Genomic DNA, 27,417 nt, shown 5'->3' on the forward strand with positions numbered 1-27,417 from the left:
TCTCTTAAACACTGATTTTAAATTATTTGGTAAACTTCTCGCCAATCGGCTGGGGCCTCTCCTCTTCAGTTTGGTTCATGGTGACCAGGTGGGATTTGTCTCTGGTAGGGAAGCTAAAGATAACACTACTAAAATCATTGACCTCAACCATCTTACCAGGCATGGTGGTTCCAACGTAGTTCTCCTGTTCGCTGATGTGGAGAAGGCATGTGACAGAAAAGATTGGCGTTTCCTGGAGGGTCTTCTAGAGCACTTGGGACCTGAGTCAGACCCGAATGCATGGGGTTGCATTCTGCGCATGCATACGCATCATAGTGCATGTGCGCGAACTGGCCGCTGAGATCGGGAATTGACCACGGTGAGCACACAGAGCCTCCATACAGTGATTGACGGGACCTGACCGTTTGAGGGTGGGGATGGGGGGAGGGGTGGTCTTCAGAGAAATACAATCATGGCTGGGCGTTTAAATGCCATTTCAGGAGCGTGCACAATCAAGCACCCAGCGATGGCATACGCATCCTAACGCCTAGATACAGACACAAACATTGGCATTGTCTGCGGTAGAGTCAGGTCAACCACAACTTGTGTGTGTGGGTCCGATGGTGCTCGATGTTACCGATGTTTTCGCTGTCTTGTAAGTAAAGGGAAGTAGGTGGCATTATGTAGTGTTGGGGGTCTACTTTTTGTGCTGCAGTTACATTGCAAATGGGGTCATTAGCATATTTTCACATCGACAGACTGCGTGCAAACAGGTCTGAATCAGGCCCTGGATCCACACTGTCTCAATGTATACTTGCTCTATACCAGTGTTTCTCAAACTCGGTTCTCAGGACCCCACACAGTTCATGTTTTTCAGGTCACACAGCAGCTACATAGGTGTATTCATTACTCACTGACACATTTTAAAATATCCACAGGTGGAGCTAATTATTTCACTTGTAATTCTGTGAGGAGACCTGGAAAACATGCACAGTTTGGGGTCCTGAGGACCGAGTTTGAGAACCTGTGCTCTATACTGTTCTCCCTCTGCAAAAAAAACAAATTAACTGGGTTCTTTCAAATTATTTTCCTATTTCCAAACAGTACCTGACAGGGCTGTCTTCTGTCCCCTCTAATCTTCATGCTCTGTATGAAGGCCCTGGCGAGGGTGACCCGGCCAAATACTGTAGTAACATTAAAGGGCTTTAGGTAGGGACTACTGAACATAAATTGGTGCTGTTAGCTAACAACCTTCTTGCTTCTATTTCTAGCCTGGTAGCCTCTCTTCCTGCACTCATGCATTCATTCCAGAGGTTCACGTATTTATCTAACTTTAAAATGAATACAAAATCGGCTATAAATTTTGATACCTGGTTCTGTTGTTGCGGGACTCAAGGAGGTGCTTCCGTTCCTCTGGCATCCATCTCAATTTAAGTATCTTGCGGTTATTTTATCCAATTATAACTCTAATTTCTTTCAGCTTAATTTTGCTCCTTTGCTAACTAAAAGTAAAGCTGATATTCAGAAATGGTCATCACATGACTCCTGGCTAGGTAAGATCAATATTGTAAAAATTAATATTTTGACAAAAATCATTCATTAATTCCAAACACTCCCAATTATGGTTCTGAATTCCTTTTTAAGAGAATTACAAGGTATAGTGGGGACATTTGTTTGGGTTAATGGTAGACCCAGGTTGACGGAGAGAGTACTCATTCAAAGTCTCCGACTTTCTCAGTTTCTTAGCTACTATCATTCGGCTCACTTGGCTAGAATTGTGGAGATGTCTAGATATCCAGCCACTAAGCAAAGGTCACTCATTGAGGGACGTTCAGTTAAACTCTCCACCTCAATTATTCCAATGCTTAAAAAAATTCCTCGTTTTCGCCTACTCTTAAGTGCTGGAAAAAACTTAGACTTCTCCCCTATTTAATCCAGGTGCCTCGTTACTTACGCCCTTTTTACACAATCCTGACTTCCCGCCTAGGCTGTCATCAACACCACGCTCTGCTTGGTCCTCTGCATGCATTTCACATTTGGGACATTTGGTGGGTGAGGGAGGATTATGGTCTCCCACTGGCCTTCAACACACATTTGTCTTCTGTCCAACTCATTTTGAGTTTACTTTCAATTTAGGCACTATAGGGCCTATTCATCAGCACTAAATGGCCCGGTAACCATGCGGAAACGCTAATTTCCGCATATTTTAGTTACCGGGCCATTCATCATCAGGGGTCCTAAAAGGACCCCCTGACATTCATCAAACTTGGAAAACTGAAAGTTTTCGGAGTTTGCTTCCAAGGACAAGCGCAATCTTCAGACGGTGCTCGTTCCTATGGGAAGGAGTTCCGGGGATGCAAAGAGGGATCTGAGCAGATCTCTCTGCCACCTCCTCATTACCTCCCCGGTGACTGTATGCATGCATGACCTTGGGTCACGCATGCATATCTGGGAGGACGGGGAGGAGGTAAGTAACACAGCTACAGATATAGCTACGATACTAACCGAGGGGACATCTGCTTTTCAGAGCATCTGTCCCCCGCACCAGAGCAATGATGAATTGCTCTGGTGTCACGTTCCCCCGCTGCGAGTTGGATACTTCATCATACGGCTGGGTGGGATCCAACCTCATTTGAGTCATTGTGTCTTCCCCAAACACCACTGAGTCATTTAATTTCCTATTTAAAACAGTTCTGTCTTATCAGCCTTACAGATTCTATGCCGGCTTATGTCCCTGCATGACACAAGGACCTGAACAGAGAGTTGACTGAAGACCAATGGTCCCAGATATTTAGTTATACATTTGGAGCTTTTATTTTGTCTCAATGGTATAGATGCCCTATACATCTCCACCAAATGTTCCCGGGTCTCTCTGATCTCTTTTGGAGGTTTGGTCAAGCACCAGGTACTCCGCTTCATATTTGGTGGCACTGTCCGGTGTTGGCTGGCTTCTGGCGCATGGCCTGTGAGATCTCGGGGAAGTTTACTGGTCTCCCGCTTCCTGACACACCTGAATTTTGGCTTTTTAACTTAATGGACATGTCCACTTCCCAATATAAGCAATCATTACTCCTACATCTTATGAATGCGGTGAAAGCAACCATCCCATGCATCTGGAGGTCTCCCTTATGGTCCCATTCTTCTTGATGGTTCCAGAGAGTTGATCTCTACATGACCCTGGAAGACCTTACAACTTCCTCTGACCTGACATACTCTACTTTTACGGCCACCTGGTTTGCTTGGCTGGAGTTTAAGGAGTCCTCCGATTATATACTATACACTTTAATCCTCCTCCTTTCAAGTTTCCTTCATAGATATGGTGATAACATTATTCCTCCCCCACTCCCCCTTCCTCTCCTCGCTCACCTTTTCTAGTATTCTTCCTCAGTTTCCCTTTTTCTTTTTGTTATGTATTTTTATTAATCTGTGATTTTCTATAGTTTCTCTTGATTTGATCTATGCTGTATGGCTGTTGATATGTTATTTAACTAGATCTTATGTATGATTTATGCTTTATCACCACTCTGCTCTGTATATGCCTTTTTCTATGTCTACTGCTGACGTTTTCAATAAAAACAGATTGCTTACAAAAAAAAACAATGCAGGACAAGGACATAATTTATACACTTGGCTGGATTAGCAATGATAACACCTAAATAAGCAGCAGGGCATCAGCAACCAAGTGTTAGGTGCCGTTGCATGGGGAGTTAGGAATAAATTATAGTATAAGTATGGGAAGAAGAAGCACATGAGGGAAAAGGGCCCTGCTTGTGAGAGCTTACATTCTAAAGGGGAGGGGCAGACAGACTGGGGTGACACAGATTGGGTAGAAAGTGAGAAAGGAGCATAGAGCAGTGGGTTAGGATGAGAACTGGAGGGTTGTCTTGAAGAAATTGGTCTTTCTTGAGAGCCCTTTGAAGATTAGTAGAGAGTCTGATAGGGAGAGGGAGAGAGTTCCAGAGGTAGCGAGCAGCATGGACAAAATCTTGGAGATGGTAGTGGGAGGAAGTAATCAGTTGGCAGGAGAGGCATTGTGCATTTATTGAGCGAAGTGGGCTAAGTCATTGAGGCGATAGAACAATACATTACAATTTACTGTCGTTTCTGTTTATTCCGCACTACTGTCACATCTAAAGAAACAGATAGTGGTTTATTCAAGGTACGGCGGTGTCTAAGGACTGACTATGGAGGCCCCATTGTGTCTGATTGAAAACCCAGAAGATGGAAAATTCAAGGTAAATACAGAAGCCATTGAGGTCCTATCCCAGATCAGCCAGCCGGTGGTGGTGGTGGCCATTGTCGGGCTGTATCGTACTGGAAAATCCTATCTGATGAACAAGCTGGCTGGAGCCCAGAGAGGTGAGAGGTATTGGCTCTAGCAATAGGGGTTTGGCCTGCTCAGGACTTACATATATTCTACATAATGTTCATGTATTTGCAGGGTTTGATTTGGGCTCAAATGTCCAAGCTAAGACCAAGGGCATCTGGATGTGGTGTCTTCCCCACCCCACAAAGGAGAATCACACACTGGTTCTGCTGGACACGGAAGGTCTGGGGGATGTGGAGAAGGTGAGGTTATAGATAATTACACTAGGACAACTGAAATGTTTCATACTGTCACTTTCAGAAACTATTCCCAATATACATTATTATGATGATGTTCCTGACAGGTGATTCCTGTATCAACAAGGATAAAGATAAAAGGGGGTAAGGCGCTAGTCAGTAGTAAGATATCTTTAATAACATAAAAAAGGAAAATAATCACATATAATATAAAAGCAAAAATAATAATAAGAGAAATATATTAATCTAAAAAACAATTATATTGCACCATCACAATACAGTACAAAGATATGATAATCATATAATGTAATTGTCAGCAAGACCACACATTTATCAAAATTTATATTCCTACTAAAAAGATGTTTGATTGAATATAGCAGCAATATACTATATACAGTAAAAAATATGGCATGTATTTAAAACACTTGCAACATGGAAATTCCCAGATTTAGAGCCATATTCAATTAGAGGCGAAGTTTTCGCCTGTCCGACTGTTTGCTTCATTCGCCTGTTTCAGAGGCGAATTTATTCCGTGCTCGTCCCTGCTTTTCGCCTAATTCAATTGCAAAACAGGCGAACACGGAAACAGGCGAATACGGAACAGGTGAAAAGTATTGAAAGAACTGGGGAAATCAGTCTGTACCCCAGAAAAAGATGCACTAACATAGGGAATCAGTATAGATGTGTACTAATAACCCTAATAAAGCTATTTTGTGTACTTAAGTTGTGTAAATTGCTTGCTATTAGCGTTTTTGTAAAAGTGGTGAAGAATGGCATAAAGCTGTAGTTTTTGGTGAAAATAAGAATTCCTGTCAAATTTGCGGTGCTTGAAAATGGGTGCTAGCATATTCTTATGTCTCTAAAGTGAACTTTTAAAAAACGTGAAAAATCCACCTGCTGCATGCACCTGCAATCCCAAAAACACCTGACCCATACTTGTGGATCCCCAAGAAGTCTTTTTCGCTACTTTTAATGTTTATCCCCCCACGTTTTAAATTTACACCCCAAAAATTGTCTTTTTTGGGGTGTTCTTAGGTTTTAGTTTCTGTTTTTTTTGCGTATTTGTCCTTTGGGGGGCTGTCCCAAGGGGTCTGAGTTGTTTCCCCACGTTTGCACCCCAAAATAAAGATTTTGCATTTCTTTTCACCAGCTATTGATTGGAGAATCATTTTTGGAGAATTGTTTCCACTTAGGCGAAATTGTCCTGGAATTGAATTTGGCGAATTTTTTTTTAGGCGAATTTTTCACAAAAAAACAGGCGAATATGGCTTTTTTAATTGAATTCCCCTCATAGATCCATTCAGAATAGTGCAATAAGTATCCTTTCGTAAAGAAAAATATGTATGTTGTCTCGATATATCTGTAACAAAGTATCTTTATGCCTAAAGTACTTTAATTAGGCACTTTTGATAAGCTGAAATAGTAAACTGTATTTGGAGCTTGCAGAAAAAAACAGTCCAAACAAATAAGTTGGTATTTCAAGCTTGTGAATAGTAGGACCGTGGATTAATTAGGCATGGGTGCTAGGGAGAGTTAGATTTAGATGGCATACATACATGCATAGTGAGTTTTTTATCCCAATACTCAATCCCAGGTGGTATCCCTTGTGTTTAAAGAACCTTAGTCCAGAGACCACTTGTTTTTACCAGATCACGATGGTCATTTTAGCTAGCAGTAATATTGCTGAACACAATAAGTTGAAACGGGGAACCACGCTGTCCAACACCGACTCATGTACAATCAAGCCTCTCCACAGATGGGCACTTATTACGCGTTTCTCCACCTCTCAGGCCCGTTAGCGGCTCCCTCAGAAAGCTTCCTGTATTGTCTTTAAATATTGGGCAGCACGGATGGTTTAGTGGTTAGCATTACTACATCACACTACTGAGGTCTTGGGTTCAATTCCCATCCAGGCCCTATCTGTGGGTTTCCTCCCACCATCCAAAAACATGCTGGTAGGTTACTTGGCCTCTAACCAAAAAGTAGCCCTAGTATGCGTATGGACATGTGATAGAGGAATATAGATTGTAAGCTCCATTGGGAAGGGACTGATGTGAATGGGCATGTGATAGGGAAGATGGAGTGCAAGCTCCACTGGGGCAGGGACTGGCCAATTATTCTCTGTAAAGCGCTGCGGGGTATGTGTGCGCTATGTAAATGACTGCTAATAAATAAATAGATGTCCAATTGTCACAGAGTCATGACAAGCTAGTTTTTGATTTTGCGGCATTGGATGACCTTCAGCAAATGTCTGTATATCATTATTTGTGACACGTCAATGTAGGGACTATGAGACTACGCTGTAACTTTAATTATTGTCAAAATATAAATTTTTACTTTTATATTCTCTACTGTCCAATTTATTGGGAATCACCAGTGTGCTGAAGCTCCCTAAGTAAGAGGTCTTCAGGATCATCTAACAGTTCATGTTTTCCAGATCTCCTAGCTGGTGCACAGGTGTACACATTACTGCCTGACACTTTTTAAAAGATCCATATGTGGTCTAAAAACATGAACTCTTTGGGGCCCTAGAGGACTGAGTTTGCCCACACTGCCCTAAATTGGTGGTCACAGGTTGAGGTAGAGAAATAATTATACCCAGCATTATATATATAATGCAAAAACTACTGATTCGATTTTCATGAAAACTGAGCAACAACAAAAACAAAATCTATTGACCTCATCAATGAGATAGGTGTGGCACCATGCACGTGGCTGGTAAGGGGTGGGGGGAGAGGTGCTTTGGGCCTGCGGTCACATGAATAGGAAAGGGTACATATCAGGGCACACAGTGCCATTGGTGTGAGTGGTGGGTGAAGGCGGTGCAGCCACCCATTTGTATAGCGCTACTGGTAACGTGGGCCACTCCCACAACAGGGCCCCTAGGCAAAGCAATACAACTAGAGGGCCTAAAATAAATAAAATATTGGAGGAAGCGTATTCATAGTGGGTGATGCTGCGGTCTACAGCTGATAGATAGATAGACAGATACATATGAGATAGATAGATATATAGATAGATAGATAGATAGATATGAGATAGATAGATAGATATGATATAGATAGATATGAGATAGATAGATAGATAGATAGATAGATAGATAGATAGATAGATATGAATTAGATAGATAGATATGATATGAGATAGATAGATAGATAAATAGATATGAGATAGATAGATAGATAGATATGAGAGATAGATAGATAGATAAATAGATATGAGATAGATAGATATGAGATAGATAGATAGATAGATATGAGATAGATAGATATGAGATAGATAGATAGATAGATAGATAGATAGATAGATAGATAGATATGAGATAGATGATAGATAGATAGATAGATAGATAGATAGATATACACAATACACACACATAAAAATGAATAACAATGTTACTTTACCTTTTGTGCTGTTTGGGTGAAGAATACTGTGACATTATGTTACAGGGGGACACGAGGAATGACACGTGGATCTTCTGTCTGGCCGTCCTCCTGAGCAGCACCTTCGTGTACAACAGCAGAGGGGTCATTGATGAGGACGCCATTGAAAAGCTTCGGTATCCTTATATGACCCATATAACAGTACATCCAGGGCCTGGTTCAGACGTGATCACAATCCGCACTCATTGCCCATGTTCATGTATTTGAGGCATAATATGTAATGTATATGTGTACAGCTCTGCATATGGTTGGATGTGTACAGCTGTGCATATGTGTGGATGTGTAGTGCTCTGCATATGGGTGGATGTGTGAGGCTCTGCATATGGATGGAGGTGTACGGCTCTGCATATGGGTGGATGTGTGAGGCTCTGCATATGGATGGAGGTGTACGGCTCTGCATATGGGTGGATGTGTAAGGCTCTGCATATGGGTGGATGTGTAAGGCTCTGCTTATGGGTGGATGTGTTGTGCTCTGCATATGGGTTGATGGCTCTGCATACAGGGTGATTTTGCCATTTAAATGATTGCTACTGCAAAACATCTGGCACTCTCGCACGGAACTCGCTGAAGCCTGCAGTCCACAGCCTATAACATATACCCCTATATCTCTGCCAAAACAGAAAGCCACTTAACTGGGAATAAGAGTCTACAACAAGTATTAAACAGTTTATTGGATCAGTGCTTCTCAGCCTCAGCCCTCAGGTATTCCTGACAGGTCATATTTTGAGGATTTCTGTCTGTGGAAGCAGGTGGGATAATTAATTACTGACCCAGCAACATAGATGAAAGACATCCAGAAAACATGACCTGCAGGTGGCACTTGTATTGGATGAAAGTATATGTATGGCTGAGCCGGATGGCCGGGACACTTTTCTGTACAGCGTTTCCGGTCTCCATATTAGAGATGACACCGGTTGTCCCATGACTTACTAGTAGATATTATGTAAGACAGAGGTTCCCAAACTCCACCATTACAGTCCAGGTTTTAAGAATATCTATGCTCGATATGGTTAAAGCATGGATATCCTTAAACCTGGACTCTAATGGCAGAGTTTTGGAACCTCTGGAATAAGAAATCTGTCTCTCGAATCCTTACTCAATTGCACCAGTTTTGTGGGGGAAATGTCGGAATTTATTAAGGTGAAAACTAAAAACAATGATGACGAGGAGGCCGAGTTCTCCAGACACTTCCCCGACTTCATCTGGGCCGTCAGAGACTTCACCCTGAAGCTGGAGCTAAACAGAACAGAGATCACAGCGGATGAATATCTGGAGAACGCGCTGAAGCTGCAAAAACGTAAGAAATGGCGCAAGGGGCGTGGCTAAAGTTATATCACACCAGGGGAATATCGGATGTATCATCACATAACGTATCCTCAAATCAAATGAAATAGCCCCATTTGGCAAACCTCGAAAATGCGACTAAGCTGCGCCATGCGTCCTGTTGCTCAGTATTACCCCAAATTCGCATCTTTTCTCTCCTACAAAAAGCACAAAGTACAGACAACCTGATCACCGCAAGCGCTAGATATGACTGAGCCACACCATGCATCCTGCCACGCAGCATCAAGCACAAGTGTGAGTTTACACTGCCGTGATTGCTATAAATATATCCAGTGCACTATAATTCTTCTTGTATGCAGCTGCGTTGTAAAAAAGACACAGGCCGGGATGTACTAAGGTCGCAGTGAACATTACGCCAGTCATCGCAACCTAATTCAATGCATATGTACTAACATATGCCATTAGTATCGCAAAGGACAGCTCTTGCGATAAGAGCTGCCGTTTGCGAAGCAGCCAATGGAGGGGGTCTCTGTGGGACCCCATCCCCTCCGAGCCCGGGGAGCATCCTGCTGGTCACCTGTGGAGGAGGAGGAGGAGGAGGAGGACCCATGAGGAGCGCGGGCCAGTGACCAGGACACTCAGGTGAGTGGGAGCCAGCTCTGGGCGACTGCGGGGTGGCGAGGTGGCGGCGAAGCGTCAGGTGCAGAATGCGGTAATGCGTCGGGTGCGGAATGTGGTAAAAAGCCCATAGGCTTCTATAGGGTAACGCCAGATACTTCTGGCTTCACCCTCCGCACCAATAATAAGGCGTCCCGGAGCTTAGTACATATGGAAATGCGGTAAAATCCCAGGAAACGGGGGGTTTTTACCGCATTTTTCCTTTAGTACATCCCACCCGCTATGTGCTCCGAGTATAATGTGAAAGTTCAAAAGTTGCTATCTGTGGCGCAGCGTCTAACTTGTCCCATACGTATCGCACCATATGGTGCAAAAAGCAATTCGTAAATGAGGACACATATGTAGGTATAACATATATTCATAGCGATCTGCAACTAAACAGGAGAACATATGGTGAGACCCAGGGCAATGTGTGCGATCATAGAGGATGGCTGAAAAGACAGGACACAAATGTGTGATATCCTTAATGTCCATTGTAGGTAATCACAGGATGGAGGGTCAGGCGTGCCTCAGGGGCTCTGCAATGTTTTGGTATTTTTCTTGTATACCCTGACAGAGAGGTGAGTTTCCCATGCTGCATGGGCACAAGAAACAACATAAACAGGGGTTCTATTTACTAAGCAGTGTTAGGAGACAGAGTGAAAAGTGATAAGAAAGTGATAAGGTGCCAGCCAATCAGCTCCCAACTGTCATCTCACAGGCTGTGTTTGAAAAATGACAGTTGGGAGCTGATTGGCTTGCACCTTATCACAGATAACACTGCTTAGTAACTACACCCCCTAATCACTAAGCAGTGATATCACAAGGAGAATGCGGGGGGTGCAGGCCACACTGGATGACACCATCCAATGGGGTGAAAGCAAAATAGCAGATCTGCTCCCCCTCAGATGGTGCCACCAAACAGTGGTGATGGATGAAGCATGCGCCATCCACACTGTGCTCAGAGAGGCTGGTGGCGTGACTCGTAATCACGCCGCCAAAAGGGGCATGGCTTCGTAGCATGAGGCCACATCCCCTGTCGCAAGTGTGCAAGGAAGGCACCCTCAAGGAGTACAGGATTGGGGGAGACAGGGTGAGTAGGCGCACTGGGTGTCACCCACCGTAATGATGCCACTGTCACTAAATAGATATTATTACACAGAAAGGATTGTCTAATTCACAGGCTCTCAAACTCGCTCCTCAGGACCCCAAACAGTGCATGTTTTCCAGGTCTCCTCACAAAATCACAAGTGATATAATTTCCTTCACCAGTGGGTCTTATAAAATGTGTCAGTGAGTAATGAGTACACCTGTGCACCTGACCTGGAAAACGTAACCTGTGTGGAGTCAGGAGGAACGAGTTTGAAAACCACTGATTTAATTTAATCAAAAGAGATTATATACCAGTAGGGTATGCAGTGAGGAAGCCGAGGGTGGAAATGCTGATCGCCGGCTTCCCGACTGTGCAATCCCGACGAAACTAATGATAGGTGTCAAAATCTATCATTATCCCTACGCCGGGAGCCCAACGTCTGGCATACCGAACGAAGATAAGCTGGGCGGCCAGCGCGGACCGCCGCGGGAGGGGAGGGTTAGGATAAGGGGCTACCAGGGGGGTCTTAGGGTTAGGCACCCTCTCAGGAGGGTTAGGCTAGTGGAAGGGGGGGTTAGGGTTAAGTACCCCACCAGGAGGGTTAGGTTTAGGCACTTACAGGGGGGTTAGGGTTAGGGTTAGGCATCCCTAAGGGAGAGTTAAGGGGTGGAGAGTTAATTATACTTACCTTAATTACCTGTCGAGATCTTCACTGCTGCTAGTCTTCCGGCATCAGGATTTGAACCATAGGTCCGGCAGTCATTCATACCGATCCCACCAGTAGTACAAATGACTATTGATTTTCATTCCTAAACCAGGTTATCTAATAGCATATTAATTAAGCAGACATAAAAACGAATTTTATCATACGTAACAATAGACTTTATCATATAGTTATTTTCACTATTAGAACAATCTCCTCACAGTGGTAGATACTGTATATTACCTTGTTACCAGTCCAGTATCTGAGGAATACAGTTACAGCTAATGTAACCAGCCAGTGGGTTCTCTGCTGCAGTATAATATTAAATCCTGAACTTATTCTTGTCTCCTTTTAGTGAATGATCACTAACTCCTAAGGACTATAAAGTCTATCTGGAGGTTAATGCCTGAAGTGTATAGAAGTGATGCAGCTTTTATTCTTTGCAGTATTGTTGCAAGAATTGAGCCTGTTTTTAATAAGTCCCTTGATTCCATGTTCCTGTAATATTTCCTGTGACAGTCCCTTAATAGCTGGTCTCTCGTGATTTAAACTCTATCTAAATAGAATGAAGGAGTTACAAGTCTATCTCAGCTGTCTCTCACTCGTTGGTGGCCTCCTAGGATTCAGTAACAGTAAGCCTCTACTGTCTGCACCCTCAGTATGTGGTTGGGAGGTGTCTGTTCTGGTTGTTTAATTAGTACCTGTGTCGGTCATACTGCTGCCACGTCCCCAGGCCCACCGAATGGTGTAGCAGCAGCAGCACTCTCTGTAATGATCTTTCTTGATGAGCCTGCTCTCTGGCTCCAGCTGTCACTGCCTTTAGAGCTTCCTCTTGGAAGGGACAGAGAAGGACCCAGCCTCTTTCCCTCCCAGGGCCAGGTAAAGGGCTACATGGGTCAGAAAATGGTCAAGGACCTAAGGTGAGAAGCAGAGGAGCTGTAATTCAGTACTGTGTAGGTGTGTCCAGTGCCATGTGGGTGTGACCAGTACTGTGTGGGTGTCGCCAGTGCCATGTGGGTTTGTCCAGTACTGTGTGGGTGTGTCTAGTGCCATGTGGGTGTGACCAGTACTGTGTGGGTGTGGCCAGTGCCATGTGGGTGTGTCCAGTGCCATGTGGGTGTGACCAGTACTGTGTAGGTGTGGCCAGTACCATGTGGGTGTGGCCAGTACTGTGTGGGTGTGGCCAGTGCCATGTCGGTGTGACCAGTACTGTGTGGGTATGGGCAGCGGGTAAGCAGTCGGGAAGCCGGCGGACCTGTCTGTCATATCCCGGTAAATGACAGGCGTTGAGATCCCGATGCCTGTCATTAGGCCTACGCCTGGAGCCCGACGCCCGGCATCCCAATCGAAGGAGGTTAGGATTAGGCTAGGGGGAGGGAGGGTTAGGGTTAGGCACCCCCCCGGGGGACTTAGGGTTAGGTGGCGGGGAAGGGGGGGTAAGGTTTAGGCACTTATAGGGGGGATTAGGGTTAGGCACTGGGGGGAAGGTTAGGGTTAGGAACCCCTAAGGGAGGGTTAGGGTTAGGGGGAAGAAATACTTTAGTGAATACTTACCTAGGGACGATCGGGATTTCCTCCACTGCCGGTTTGCCGCTGTCGGGATTCCAACCGCCGGGCATGGGTCTGGCGGTAAATCATACCGATTCCGGCCAGTGCCACGTGGGCGTATACACCCAACTATAATATGAGCCCCAATGTCTCTTTATAATACGTAAAAGTATAAAAATTGCATCATGTGGTGAGTAAAATAGAAATACAAATATTTTTTTAAACAATAATTTTGATTGAGGTTTTCTAGCTTTTTTTCCCCCCAAAAAATAAGGGGATACAGAAAAAGAGAGGGTGAGAAAACACAGGGGTTAGGGGGTACAGGCAATAGGCACTTCAAAAGTCAAAACCATCATTTAAAGCGATAAAAATCAGAATATGACATATACAATTGGTAGAAAATACTTTTAACCTGTAATAGACAATTCAAAACATACAAAAGAAGAAATAGAGTATCAGTGTGCATTTACTGGAAGGCTTGGGCCCTCAGCAATAAACTGATGCCCGCTAAACCACTTTATAAATGGGGAATTAGCAGAAGAAGAATAATGGCAGTTTAGAGTCTCCATCAAAAAACTATAAGTAATTTTGGACTTAATCAATAGAAGTGGTGGGGGCTTATCCTGCTTCCAAAACTGAGCAATAGCCGCTCTGGCAGCAATAAAAACGTGACCTATAAAATATTTATGGTGTACTGGAATGTCATCATGTAATATATGAAAGAGAGCAGTAGAGGGGGACAGGGTCAGCCATAGGCCGGTAACCTTCAGGATTAGATCCTCCACCTCCAACCAAAGGGGGCGTATAACTGGGCAATGTCAAAAAACATGGAAAAGCTCTCCAACTTGGCCACAAGCACGCCAACATAATCTAGATTTTGAAGGCCATATTTTGTGCAATCTGTCAGGAGTCCAGTAAATACGGGAGAACAGTTTCATGAACATTTCAATATGCGAAATACATCTAGACATTTTAAAAACAGAAAAAAAATAGTTGGGACCATACGTGCGAGTCTAAGCATATATTCAGATGTTGTTTGTATTTCAAAATGGGTGGTGACTTATCTGGTTCTCCTGCCGTCAATATGAGAGAGTACCAATAAGATATCCCCCCTTTGCGAGATGCCGAAGATACTCGGGAGAGAACATGGAGGGGAACGGGGAAGGTTAGTACCAGTCGAGTCTACCAGGGTAGGAAAAGATTGAATTCAGTGTCTGATTTGAAGAAATATATAGAAATCTCTGGCGGGAATGGAGAAACTCGCTTGAAGTTGGGTGAAAGAGATAAGAGTATTATTTATAAACAAGTCACGAAGGGAGCAGATGCCGTTGGAATGCCAAGGAAGCAAATCTAAATTCGGAATTAAACATGACAGACCCGGAATAGAGAGGCAGACAGAGGGCAGTTTAAACTTTAGGAGGGCAGATAGGCCACCCCACGCTTTAAGGGAAGCCAGTGTCGCCTTGGACATAGATTTAAAAACAAAACTCTAGAACTAGATGGGATCCATAGTACGTCACAAACAGGGAATTTACCCAACATATCATTCTCCAGCCTAACCCAAGGTTTAGGGTTGAGGACTGTCGACCAATCGCTAAGTTGGTTGACCAAGCAGGCAACCTGATAAAGTGCTAGATTTGGGTAGGCTAGACCACCTGATGATCTAGACATCATGAGATATTTTTTAGCAAGTCTGGCTCTCTTATTATTCCAGATAAATTTATTCAGCACTGCATGAAATCTATTTAACCAGGAGGAGGGTAGAATCTGAGGAATAGATCTAAATAAATATAGGCGTTTGGGAAGGAGTGACATTTTGACAGCCGCCATTCTGCCCATCCAGAAAACCTCATAGTTCATCCAATCTTTTGTGAAAGCAATAAATTGCTTTAACAGGGGGCCATATTTACTGTATATTCAAGAAGGGTTTCTTCTTTAACCGACAGAGAGATGCCCAGATAACGAAGAGAGAGTGGCTGCCAATTATACTTATGGTGTGATTTAAGAGAGAGTAGAAGCTGAGTTGGGACGTTGAAGGCCAGAACTTCTGATTTAGATGCATTCAATTTATAATATGAGGCCGCAGAATAGTCATCGAGCAATTGTTGTAAATTTGGGAGAGAAGTTTCCGGATGTGTAATAAACAAAAGGACGTTGTCTGCAAAGAGATTTCTATGTTGTGACCCATTAATAAGGGGACTGTGAAGAAGCGGAGAGATCCAAATTTGTTCTGCTAAAGGTTCTATTGCTAGGACAAAGATTAAGGGAGATATAGGGCAGCCCTGTCTGGTACAATTGCTAATTGGAAACATAGAAGACAGGAAACCATTGCTAAATACACAGGCTCCTGGTGTACTATAAAGTTCAAGAATGGCATCTAGGAACCATCCTGTAAAGCCAAATTTGAGGAGAACGGCCTTCAAATAACCCCAATGTAACTTATCGAAGGCTTTCTTGGCGTCTAATGAAAGTGCCAGCAGCGGGTCCCTCACTTATGTAAAATGCTCAATAATATTAAGAGCTCTACATATGTTGTCCAGAGCTTGTCGACCCAGTACAAAGCCTACCTGATCTGGGTTGATCGAGTCAGGTAATAACGGATTTAATCTATTGGCTACCAAATTTTATATCTGTAGAAATACAATTTTAATACTTATGATTTATGGCCAAACTTGTGGCCAGCTGGGCAGCTGTCATCATCACGCTGTTAGAAAGAGGGACAATTTTTTGTGTGGAGGCCTGAAGCTGTAGTCCCATCCGCCCCTTGAATAATAGCCATGTCCCCTCCACCTTTGTCCTGCCACCTTCAGTCCAGGTGACGGGGTCCATGTAGTCTTGCAGTTCTCCCAAACCCTCAGCAGCTCCCGGGATGACAGAGCTCAAACCGGAAACAATGCTGTGCTTCTTAGATCGGTCCGGCCAGCAGCAGGTCTCCGGGGGTTTCTCCATCTCTATCCTCTAGTGGGGGACAGGTTCAGGTTCTCCCGGCTGAGAGTCTCTGTAGTGACGCAGCACTCTTCTCTGCTCCAGCAGCATGGATCTTCCCTCATCACCGATCCGTCACTAACTGCCCTCAACAGTTCCTGGCAGCCTCCTTTTACATGTTTAGCCAGAAGTCCCTCTTTTTCCTCCCCTGCTCATGTAGGAACCCCAAGCCACTTTCAAACCCCCGACTCCTGTAACTCTATTAATATGACTAGCATCAGTCCAGGCGAGCATTGGGTGGTAGGGCATCATTGCAGGGCATCACATATGTATAAAAGTTGGGCCAGATTTGTGAGATTGTTATAACTGATGGATTATAGACACTATCTACTGTAGCTTTATTTTTGTCCCAGGCCTAGAGCCCAGCCTGTGGGTATTGGTGGCAATACACTGAGCAATTATACACTGCACAATTATCTGATCGGGCACAGCGTATGGCCGCTACAGCAATTATCACTCCAGCATGTCTGACAGATGCAATAATTTGTGTTCAGGTCTGACAGTGAATATACTCAGCCAGACTGTGTATAATAATGTCAGATCATTTATTAGTCTGTCTGATGGCGAGTTTCATCTCCCACTGTACAGTCAGCACAAGAAAGGAACCAATATTGTGATAGGTGTTGTGCTCCTTCCTCACTGTGGGCAGCACTGAGGTCATGGGTTCTATTCCCATGAAGACCCTAACTGTGTGGAGTTTGTATATTCTCCCCGTGCTTGCGTGGGTTTCCTCCTGGTACTCCGGTTTCCTCCCACACTCCAAAAATATACTGGTAGGTTAATTGGCTCCCGACACAAATTAACCCTAGTGTGTATGTGTGTGTGTGTGTGTGTGTGTGTGTGTGTGTGTGTATGTGAGCATGTTGTAGGGAATATAGAGTGTAAGCTCCACTGGGGCGGGGACTGATGTGACTGGCCTAATATTCTCTGTAAAGTGCTGCGGAATATGTGTGCGCTATATAAATAACTGGTCATAAAGATATAAATAAATAAAAACTGTCTACCCCATCTGTGTCACCCCTGCCTGCTCTCTTCTCTCATGTGTTTCTCTTCTTACTACTTACGGTATCACTTATGTACTAACTCGCCACAATGGCGCCTAACACTGGGTTGCTGACTCCCTGCTGCTTAAGTGTTGTGATGGCTAATGTAGCAATGTGTACAACCTATGTCCTTGTCCTGCAATGTATATAACCTATGTCCTTGTCCTGCAATGTATATAACCTATGTCCTTGTCCTGCAATGTGTATAACCTATGTCCTTGTCCTGCAATGTGTATAACCTATGTCCTTGTCCTGTATTGTATATAACCTATGTCCTTGTCCTGCAATGTGTATAACCTATGTCCTTGTCCTGCAATGTATATAAACCATGTCCTTGTCCTGCAATGTATATAACCTATGTCCTTGTCCTGCAATGTATATAACCTATGTCCTTGTCCTGCAATGTATATAACCTATGTCCTTGTCCTGCAATGTGTATAACCTATGTCCTTGTCCTGCAATGTGTATAACCTATGTCCTTGTCCTGCAATGTATATAACCTATGTCCTTGTCCTGCAATGTGTATAACCTATGTCCTTGTCCTGCAATGTGTATAACCTATGTCCTTGTCCTGCAATGTATATAACCTATGTCCTTGTCCTGCAATGTGTATAACCTATGTCCTTGTCCTGCAATGTATATAACCTATGTCCTTGTCCTGTATTGTATATAACCTATGTCCTTGTCCTGCAATGTATATAACTTATGTCCTTGTCCTGCAATGTATATAACCTGTGTCCTTGTCCTGCAATGTATATAACCTGTGTCCTTGTCCTGCAATTTATATAACCTATGTCCTTGTCCTGCAATGTATATAAACCATGTCCTTGTCCTGCAATGTATATAACCTATGTCCTTGTCCTGCAATGTATATAACCTATGTCCTTGTCCTGCAATGTATATAACCTATGTCCTTGTCCTGCAATGTATATAGCCTATGTCCTTGTCCTGTATTGTATATAACCTATGTCCTTGTCCTGTATTGTATGTAAACCATGTCCTTGTCCTGTATTGTATATAACCTATGTCCTTGTCCTGTATTGTATATAAACCATGTCCTTGTCCTGCAATGTATTGTACTGTAAGTCAGTGTTATCTTGTGTGCTCATTTAGTTATGTACTTTGAAGGACGCTATGGAACCCTTGTGGCGATATATATATATATATATATATATATAAATAAAGGATAATGATGACAATAACAAGTTGTGGAGATGTATTACATTCTTTCCTGCCCCTGCGTCAGCATAATGATATTATAACTGATACATTTAACACATTAGTGCTCAAGTAATCCAAGAACCCCGATAACCCTATCATCTATAGGATACAGAATATCGACAGCTTCATTTCAGGTGTAAGGAGAGTAAATTACGGACCTTCCGCGTATAACTGTCTCTATCCTCAGACACAAAGGAAGGAATTTATAAAAACTGATGTAAAGAATAAAGATGGCACTGCCCAAATTAACCAGTCAGGCGTTTTACATTCCCTGTACTGCACTGGAAATCCCTTATTATCCCACTGGTCACAATGGGTGGCACCACCAATTCCCACGCCCCTTACAGTATGTGCTGCACATTCCTCATGGCCCCCAGTGACTTGTGCCATCAGGGACACATTATTCCCATGTAGTGGTCACAGTAAAGGCGGTTTGTGTGGATGATGGATAAATTGCGCTTGTTTAATGATGAAATGTTTTCTATTTCTGTCCCAAATCACAGAGGGAAACACAAGGAAGATACAAGAGCGCAACGCGTGCAGAGACTGCATCCGGATGTATTTCAAGACGCGCAGATGTTTTGTGTTTGGCTTCCCTGCGGGGAATAGAGATTTACTACAGAGGATGGATGAGGTGTCAGAGGATCAGCTCAGTCCCACATTTATAGCCCAAACCCGGGAATTCTGTAAATACATTTATGAGACGGCTGAGGTAAAACGCATGGATGAGATACATGCCGTCACTGGGAGAGGTGAGAATATTTCCTCTAATGGTCTTTATTGGTAGTTTTACAAGTGAGTTGCATACTTCAAATGGTTAAATAACAAGAGGACTGCAAGTAAGCAAGGACCAAACGTAGTGTTACTTATATAAGTCCATGCATAGGTAGGGTAAGTATAACATTGTCCTTGCCAGAGAGACTGGCAAAGACAGGGAAGAAGAGAGACTGGTCGGAAACAGGGGAAGGAAAGAGACTGGCTCAGACAGGGGTAGGAGAGAGACTGGCTCAGACAGGGGAAGGAGAGAGAGTGGCCACAGTGAGGGGAAGGAGAGAGACTGGCCATAGACAGGGGAAGGAGAGAGACTGGTGCAGACAGGGTTAGGAGAGAGACTGGCTCAGGCAGAGGTAGGAGAGAGACTGGTGCAGACAGGGGAAGGAGAGAGAGTGGCCACAGAGAGGGGAAGGAGAGAGACTGGACATAAAAAGGGGAAGGAGAGAGACTGGTGCAGACAGGGTTAGGAGAGAGACTGGCATAGACAGGTGAAGAATAGAGACTGGCCACAGAGAGGAGAAGGAGAGAGACTGGCTGCAGAGAGGGGAAGGAGAGAGACTGGCCGTAGACAGGGGTTAGGAGAGAGACTGGTCACAGACAAGGAAGGAGACAGACTGGAGAGACAGGGGAAGGAGAGAGACTGTCACAGGCAGGGGAAGGAAAGAGACTGGCTCAGACAGGGGTAGGAGAGAGACTGGCTCAGACAGGGGAAGGAGAGAGAGTGGCCATAGTGAGGGGAAGGAGAGAGACTGGCCATAGACAGGGGAAGGAGAGAGACTGGTGCAGACAGGGTTAGGAGAGAGACTGGCTCAGGCAGAGGTAGGAGAGAGACTGGTGCAGACAGGGGAAGGAGAGAGAGTGGCCACAGAGAGGGGAAGGAGAGAGACTGGACATAATAGAGGGGAAGGAGAGAGACTGGTGCAGACAGGGTTAGGAGAGAGACTGGCATAGACAGGTGAAGAATAGAGACTGGCCACAGGAGGAGAAGGAGAGAGACTGGCTGCAGAGAGGGGAAGGAAAGAGACTGGCCGTAGACAGGGGTTAGGAGAGAGACTGGTCACAGACAAGGAAGGAGACAGACTGGAGAGACAGGGGAAGGAGAGAGACTGTCACAGGCAGGGGAAGGAAATAGACTGGCTCAGACAGGGGTAGGAGAGAGACTGGCTCAGACAGGGGAAGGAGAGAGAGTGGCCACAGTGAGGGGAAGGAGAGAGACTGGCCATAGACAGGGGAAGGAGAGAGACTGGTGCAGACAGGGTTAGGAGAGAGACTGGCTCAGGCAGAGGTAGGAGAGAGACTGGTGCAGACAGGGGAAGGAGAGAGAGTGGCCACAGAGAGGGGAAGGAGAGAGACTGGACATAAAAAGGGGAAGGAGAGAGACTGGTGCAGACAGGGTTAGGAGAGAGACTGGCATAGACAGGTGAAGAATAGAGACTGGCCACAGAGAGGAGAAGGCGAGAGACTGGCCGTAGACAGGGGTTAGGAGAGAGACTGGTCACAGACAAGGAAGGAGACAGACTGGAGAGACAGGGGAGGGAGAGAGACTGTCACAGGCAGGGGAAGGAGAGAGACTGGCACAGACAGGGGAAGGAGAGAAACTGGCGCAGATAGGGGTAGGAGACAGGGGAAGGAGAGAAACTGACGCAGACAGGGGAAGAAGAGAGACTGGCACAGACAGGGGTAGGAGAGAGACTGGCACAGACAGGGGAAGGAGAGAAACTGGCGCAGATAGGGTAGGAGACAGACTGACGGAGACAGGGGAAGAAGAGAGACTGGAACAGACAGGGGTAGGAGACAGACTGACACAGACAGGAGAAGAATAGAGACTGATGCAGATTGGGGAAGGAGAGAGACTGGTGCAGACATTGGAAGGATAGAGACTGGCACAGAGAGGGGAAGGAGAGAGAATGGCGCAGATAGGTGTAGGAGAGAGACTGTTGCAGGCAGGGGAAGGATAGAGACTGGCGCAGGCAGGGGAAGGATAGAGACTGGCGCAGGCAGGGGAAGGAGAGAGACTGGTGCAGGCAGGGGAAGGAGAGAGACTGGTGCAGGCAGGAGAATGAGAGACACTGGCACAGACAGGGGAAGGAGAGAGACTGGCGCAGACAGGGGAAGGAAAGAGACTGGCGCAGACAGGGGAAGGAGAGATAACTCTGCTGACACAAAGGAATTGTCAAGGAAATCTTATTCACTCCAGTCGGGCATCCTGCAAACATGATATTCAATGTAATGCAAAACCAATACACAATCCAGCAATCATTCTGAGTACATAGGGTCAGATTCAATTAGATGAGGGCAGATCACTATGCCCATTTTCTGGCAGTTATGATAACTGATTTCTGCCTCCACCTCCATAGGCTGAGAGCAGAGATCAGTTACTGTAAGTTAATGTGTGCAGCCGCCAGGGACTTAATGAATCTGCCCCATAGAGTGTAAACAAAGGCTTTAAAATTATGACAACATGAACAAGCATTGGGAATTTTATAATCTTATTATTCCCCTAGTCCAGAGGTTCCAAACGTGGTCCTCCAGGCACCCCCCAGCAGTTCTGGTTTTAGAGCTATCCATGGTTGAACACAGGTGGTTAAATTAAATTGAATGAGGTACTAACTAAATCACCTGTGTTCAAGCATGGATATATATAAAACCTGAATTGTTGGGGAGCCTTGAGGACCGCATTTGGGAACCTCTGCAGGTTGTGTACAGATTATGCTATTTGCAGGTGTGTCCCCATCAGATTGGAGCGTATTCTGTCTGCCATCTTCCTCTATAGAACACACAGGTCATTGAAGCACAAATGAACAGCTTAGATCCAACAGGTCTATGTTACAGATCTCATTGCAGTGTAGAAGTTCATATAACAACGAAAGCTATGGAGAAGTTTGAAACTTTCATTTTTCAGGAGCAATATTTTAAAAAAATGACCTGTAATAGAGATAAAGGGCCTGATTCAGCTTCAGATGGAATAGATAAGCTGCTCGCAAGCATCATGCCTCCTGCTGCATTACGTATCCGAGCTGCGTTGTCCAACACAGCATTGGATACTTCAGCTGGCTAAGGTGACCATGGGGTGAAACAGCCGGCCGCTGCAGTTGAGCTGAAGAAGCCAGGAAATCTCCATCAGCCGACAGAGATCCTGGCTTCATCCCTCCCCCCCAACGGCAGTGATACGCCTTCGTTTCGGGGAGCAGAGGACATCACCGCCCCCTCCCCGCCCCCAAATGGCAGCAGACTGTCAATCACTGACGGTCTGCTGCCAGTTTATGTGCGGGCTCACAGACCCGGTCTGGCCCCTGCGCAGATTCCCGATCATCAGGAATCTGCGTTCAGCAGTGCGCTAGCATGTACTGTTGAATTAGGCTCTAAGTTTCATCCTGGTAGGAGACAAATGGATAATACCAGATACTTTTTTTTCCCTGTTTCCAGTGCTTGGAGATCTGGCAAACATGTACATAGAAGCTATAAGCTCCTCCAATGTCACCTGCATGGAGAGCGTGGTGGTAAATATATCTGATATACAAAATAAGGCAGCTGTGCGGGACGCAACGCAATCCTATGAAACCAAGATGAAGGAGCGTTTCATGTCCCCTACCGAGACACTCAATCAGTTTATGGAGCTGAGCAGACAGTGTGAGAATGAAGCTCTTCAGATATTCATGAAAATGGCCTTCAAGGACAATGATTTGTTGTATCAGAAAGAACTCATGGTGAGTCTGCTCCACACATACACATAACAAACTCATCACAACCAGCTGTGAACGGGCCACATGACTTTTATCTCATGCTGTCGTCCCTGGGGATGAGGTAGAGTCAGTACTACGTAAGTTTGTGCTGCGCATTGTGCATCATTTTGCGCTGCACGTGACCAGAACAGAGGATGGGCACATTTTGACAGCCTGTGTCTGGATAGGCGGGTCGGTGGCACTCTAGTGTAAGATGAGTACAGTAAGGGTGTGCTTGGTCGGTGGCACTCTAGCGTAAGATGAGTACAGTAAGGGTGTGTTTGGTCGGTGGCACTCTAGCGTAAGATGAGTACAGTAGGGGTGTGCTTGGTCGGTGGTACTCTAGCGTAAGATGAGTACAGTAAGGGTGTGCTTGGTCGGAGGCACTCTAGCATACGATGAGTACAGTAAGGGTGTGCTTGGTCGGTGGCACTCTAGCGTAAGATGAGTACAGTAAGGGTGTGCTTGGTCGGTGGCACTCTAGCGTAAGATGAGTACAGTAAGGGTGTGCTTGGTCTGTGGCACTCTAGCGTAAGATGAGCACAGTAAGGGTGTGCTTGGTCGGTGGCACTCTAGCGTAAGATGAGTACAGTAAGGGTGTGCTTGGTCGGTGGCACTCTAGCGTAAGATGAGTACAGTAAGGGTGTGCTTGGTCGGTGGCACTCTAGTGTAAGATGAGTATAGTAAGGGTGTGCTTGGTCGGTGGCACTCTAGCGTAAGATGAGCACAGTAATGGTGTGCTTGGTCGGTGGCACTCTAGCGTAAGATGAGTACAGTAAGGGTGTGCTTGGTCTGTGGCACTCTAGCGTAAGATGAGCACAGTAAGGGTGTGCTTGGTCGGTGGCACTCTAGCGTAAGATGAGCACAGTAAGGGTGTGCTTGGTCGGTGGCACTCTAGCGTAAGATGAGTACAGTAAGGGTGTGCTTGGTCGGTGGCACTCTAGTGTAAGATGAGTACAGTAAGGGTGTGCTTGGTCGGTGGCACTCTAGCGTAAGATGAGCACAGTAATGGTGTGCTTGGTCGGTGGCACTCTAGCGTAAGATGAGCACAGTAAGGGTGTGCTTGGTCATTGGCACTCTAGCGTAAGATGAGCACAGTAAGGGTGTGCTTGGTCGGTGGCACTCTAGCGTAAGATGAGCACGGTAAGGGTGTGCTTGGTCGGTGGCACTCCAGCGTAAGATGAGCACAGTAAGGGTGTGCTTGGTCGGTTTCACTCTAGCGTAAGATGAGTACAGTAAGGGTGTGCTTGGTCGGTGGCACTCTAGCGTAAGATGAGTACAGTAAGGGTGTGCTTGGTCGGTGGCACTCTAGCGTAAGATGAGTACAGTTAGGGTGTGCTTGGTCTGTGGCACTCTAGCGTAAGATGAGCACAGTAAGGGTGTGCTTGATCGGTGGCACTCTAGCGTAAGATGAGCACAGTAAGGGTGTGCTATGTCGGTGGCACTCTAGCGTAAGATGAGCACAGTAAGGGTGTGCTTGGTCGGTGGCACTCTAGCGTAAGATGAGCACAGTAAGGGTGTGCTTGGTCGGTGGCACTCTAGCGTAAGATGAGCACAGTTATGGTGTGCTTGGTCGGTGGCACTCTAGCGTAAGATGAGCACAGTAAGGGTGTGCTTGGTCGGTGGCACTCTAGCATAAGATGAGCACAGTAAGGGTGTGCTTGGTCGGTGGCACTCTAACGTAAGATGAGTACAGTAAGGGTGTGCTTGGTCGGTGGCACTCTAGCGTAAGATGAGCACAGTAAGGGTGTGCTTGGTCGGTGGCACTCTAGCGTAAGATGAGCACAGTAAGGGTGTGCTTGGTTGGTGGCACTCTAGCGTAAGATGAGCACAGTAAGGGTGTGCTTGGTCGGTGGCACTCTAGCGTAAGATGTGTACAGTATGGGTGTGCTTGGTCGGTGGCACTCTAGCGTAAGATGAGTACAGTAAGGGTGTGCTTGGTCGGTGGCACTCTAGCGTAAGATGAGTACAGTAAGGGTGTGCTTGGTCGGTGGCACTCTAGCGTAAGATGAGTACAGTAAGGGTGTGCTTGGTTGGTGGCACTCTAGCGTAAGATGAGTACAGTAAGGGTGTGCTTGGTTGGTGGCACTCTAGCGTAAGATGAGTACAGTAAGGGTGTGCTTGTGCAGTTGCAAACTAGAAAGAAATAGGACTGTTGCACAGGAAGGTCTATCCAAGTCTGATATTATAGAAATACCCCAGATATTAATAAATCTTAATCAGTACTGATAATGGGGGTGGTACCACAGATTCGAGAATTTACAACTAGAAGGCAAAGGAAAAGAGAATCTGTATATGGTGCACTTCCATTAAAATGTAACCTTTATTATTTAACTTCAAATGTTTAGACAATACAAAAAGCAAAGCGAAATATCTTATCTTAAAACAATATAAGAATTGTGTAATAGATATGAAAACAGTTATTAAAATAAAAGAAATATAGATTCTTTTCATAGTCAAGTGTCTGTTTGTCTAAATTATAACATCACTCTGAAAGTCATGTGTTGATGTTAGGGGTGTGCACAGGCCACTTTTCGTGTTTTGGTTTTGGATCTGGATCTTTCTTCGTGTTTTGGATCTGGATTGGTTTTGCCAAAACCACCCTTCCGTGTTTTGGGTTCTGGGTTTTGTGGTTTGGATCTGTATTTTTTTTAAAAAAAGCATAAAAACAGCTAAAATCACAGAATTTGTGGGTTTTTCTGCTCCTATGCTATTATTAACCCCAATAACCTTAATTTCCACTCATTTCCAGTCTATTCTGAACACCTCACACCTCACAATAGTGTTTTTATGTCCAAAAGATTGCACCGAGGTAGCTGGATACTAAGCAATATGAGTGGGTGGCACAAACACGTGGCCCATCTAGGAGTGGCACTGCAGTGGCAGACAGGATGGCAGTTTGAAAAACTAGGCCCCAAACTGTACATAATGCAAATGCAAAGAAAAAAAAGAGGTGCAAGATGGAATTGTCCTTGGGCCCTCCCACCCACCCTTATGTTGTATAAACAGGACATGCACACTTTAACAAACCAATCATTTCAGCGCCAGGGTCTGCCACACGACTGTGGCTGAAATGATTGGTTCGTTTGGGCCCCCACAAAACAAGCTGGCAATTAATCTGTCCCTGCACAAATTGGCTCTACGGAGGCAAGATGTCGTCCTCATCCATCGATTCCTCACCCTCTTCAGTGTTGTGTACAGCCTCATCCTCACAGAGTATTAACTCGTCCCCACTGGAATCCACCACCACAGGTCTCTCTGTACGTTCTGGAGGCTGGTCTACCTGGAAGAGTTGATAATTCATTTTGATGAACATCATCTTCTCCACATTTTGTGGAAGCAACCTCCTACGCCTTTCGCTGACAAGGTTCCCGGCTGCACTAAACACTCTTTCGGAGTACACACTGGAGGGGGGGCAACTCAGGTAAAATAGAGCCAGTTTGTACTGGGGCCTCCAAATTGCCTCTTTTTCCTGCCAGTACAGGTATGGACTGTCTGACATGCCTACTTGGATGCTGTCACCGATGTAATCCTCCACCATTCTGTCAATGGTGACAGTATCATATGTAGTGACAGTAGACATGTCAGAAATTGTTGCCAGGTCCCTCAGTCCGAAACAGATGTCCAAACTTGGTCCTGCCTGCCCTGCATTACCGCCAGCGGGTTGCTTAGGATAGCTAAGTTTTTTCCTGGCAGCCCCAGTTGCGGGAGAAAATGAAGAAGGAGCTGTTGACGTGTCACGTTCCGCTTCAGCTGACAGTGTGTTCACCAGCAGGTCTTTGCACCTCTGCAGGCTTGTGTTGGCCGGAAAGAGAGAAACCACATAGGCTTTAAACCTAGGATCGAGCACGGTGGCCAAAATGTAGTGGTCTGATTTCAACAGATTGACCACCCTGGAATCCTGGCAAAGCGAATGAAGGGCTTCATCCACAAGTCCCACATGCCGAGCGGAATCGCTCCGTCTTAGCTCCTCCTTCACTTTCTCCAGCTGCTTCTGCAAAAGCCTGATGAGGGGAATGACCTGACTCAAGCTGGCAGTGTCTGAACTGACTTCACGTGTGGCAAGTTTGAAGGGCTGGAGAACCTTGCACAACACGGAAATCATTCTCCACTGTGCTTGAGTCAGGTGCATACCCCCTCCTTTGCCTATGTCATAGGTGGATGTATAGGCTTGTATGGCCTTTTGCTGCTCCTCCATCCTCTGAAGCATATAGAGGGTTGAGTTCCACCGCGTCACAACCTCTTGCTTCAGGTGATGGCGGGGCAGGTTCAAGAGTGTTTGCTGGTGCTCCAGTCTTCGGCACGCAGTCGCTGAATGGCGAAAGTGGCCAGAAATTTTTCGGGCCACCCAAAGCGTCTCCTGCACGCCCCTGTCGCTTTTCAGAAAATTCTGCACCACCAA

At 45.4% G+C, this 27,417-nt stretch overlaps 1 protein-coding gene across 1 annotated transcript in view; it reads left to right on the plus strand.

The window, feature by feature from the left end:
- Window positions 1-270: 270 nt before the first annotated feature.
- Window positions 271-27,417, plus strand: part of LOC148517814 (guanylate-binding protein 7-like) — a 155,100-nt gene continuing 127,953 nt past the window's right edge. Inside the window, exons 1-7 of the mRNA XM_088478183.1 lie at window positions 271-358; window positions 4,116-4,338; window positions 4,421-4,548; window positions 7,992-8,101; window positions 9,095-9,282; window positions 19,023-19,271; window positions 22,720-23,000. Coding sequence (XP_088334309.1) covers window positions 4,164-4,338; window positions 4,421-4,548; window positions 7,992-8,101; window positions 9,095-9,282; window positions 19,023-19,271; window positions 22,720-23,000 — 1,131 coding nt within the window. The 5' untranslated portion in view covers window positions 271-358; window positions 4,116-4,163. The remainder of the gene's footprint in view (window positions 359-4,115; window positions 4,339-4,420; window positions 4,549-7,991; window positions 8,102-9,094; window positions 9,283-19,022; window positions 19,272-22,719; window positions 23,001-27,417) is intronic.

Source organism: Taudactylus pleione, unplaced genomic scaffold, assembly GCF_031769625.1.
Source record: "Taudactylus pleione unplaced genomic scaffold, aTauple2 ptg000209l, whole genome shotgun sequence".
Classification (NCBI taxonomy): domain Eukaryota; kingdom Metazoa; phylum Chordata; class Amphibia; order Anura; family Myobatrachidae; genus Taudactylus; species Taudactylus pleione.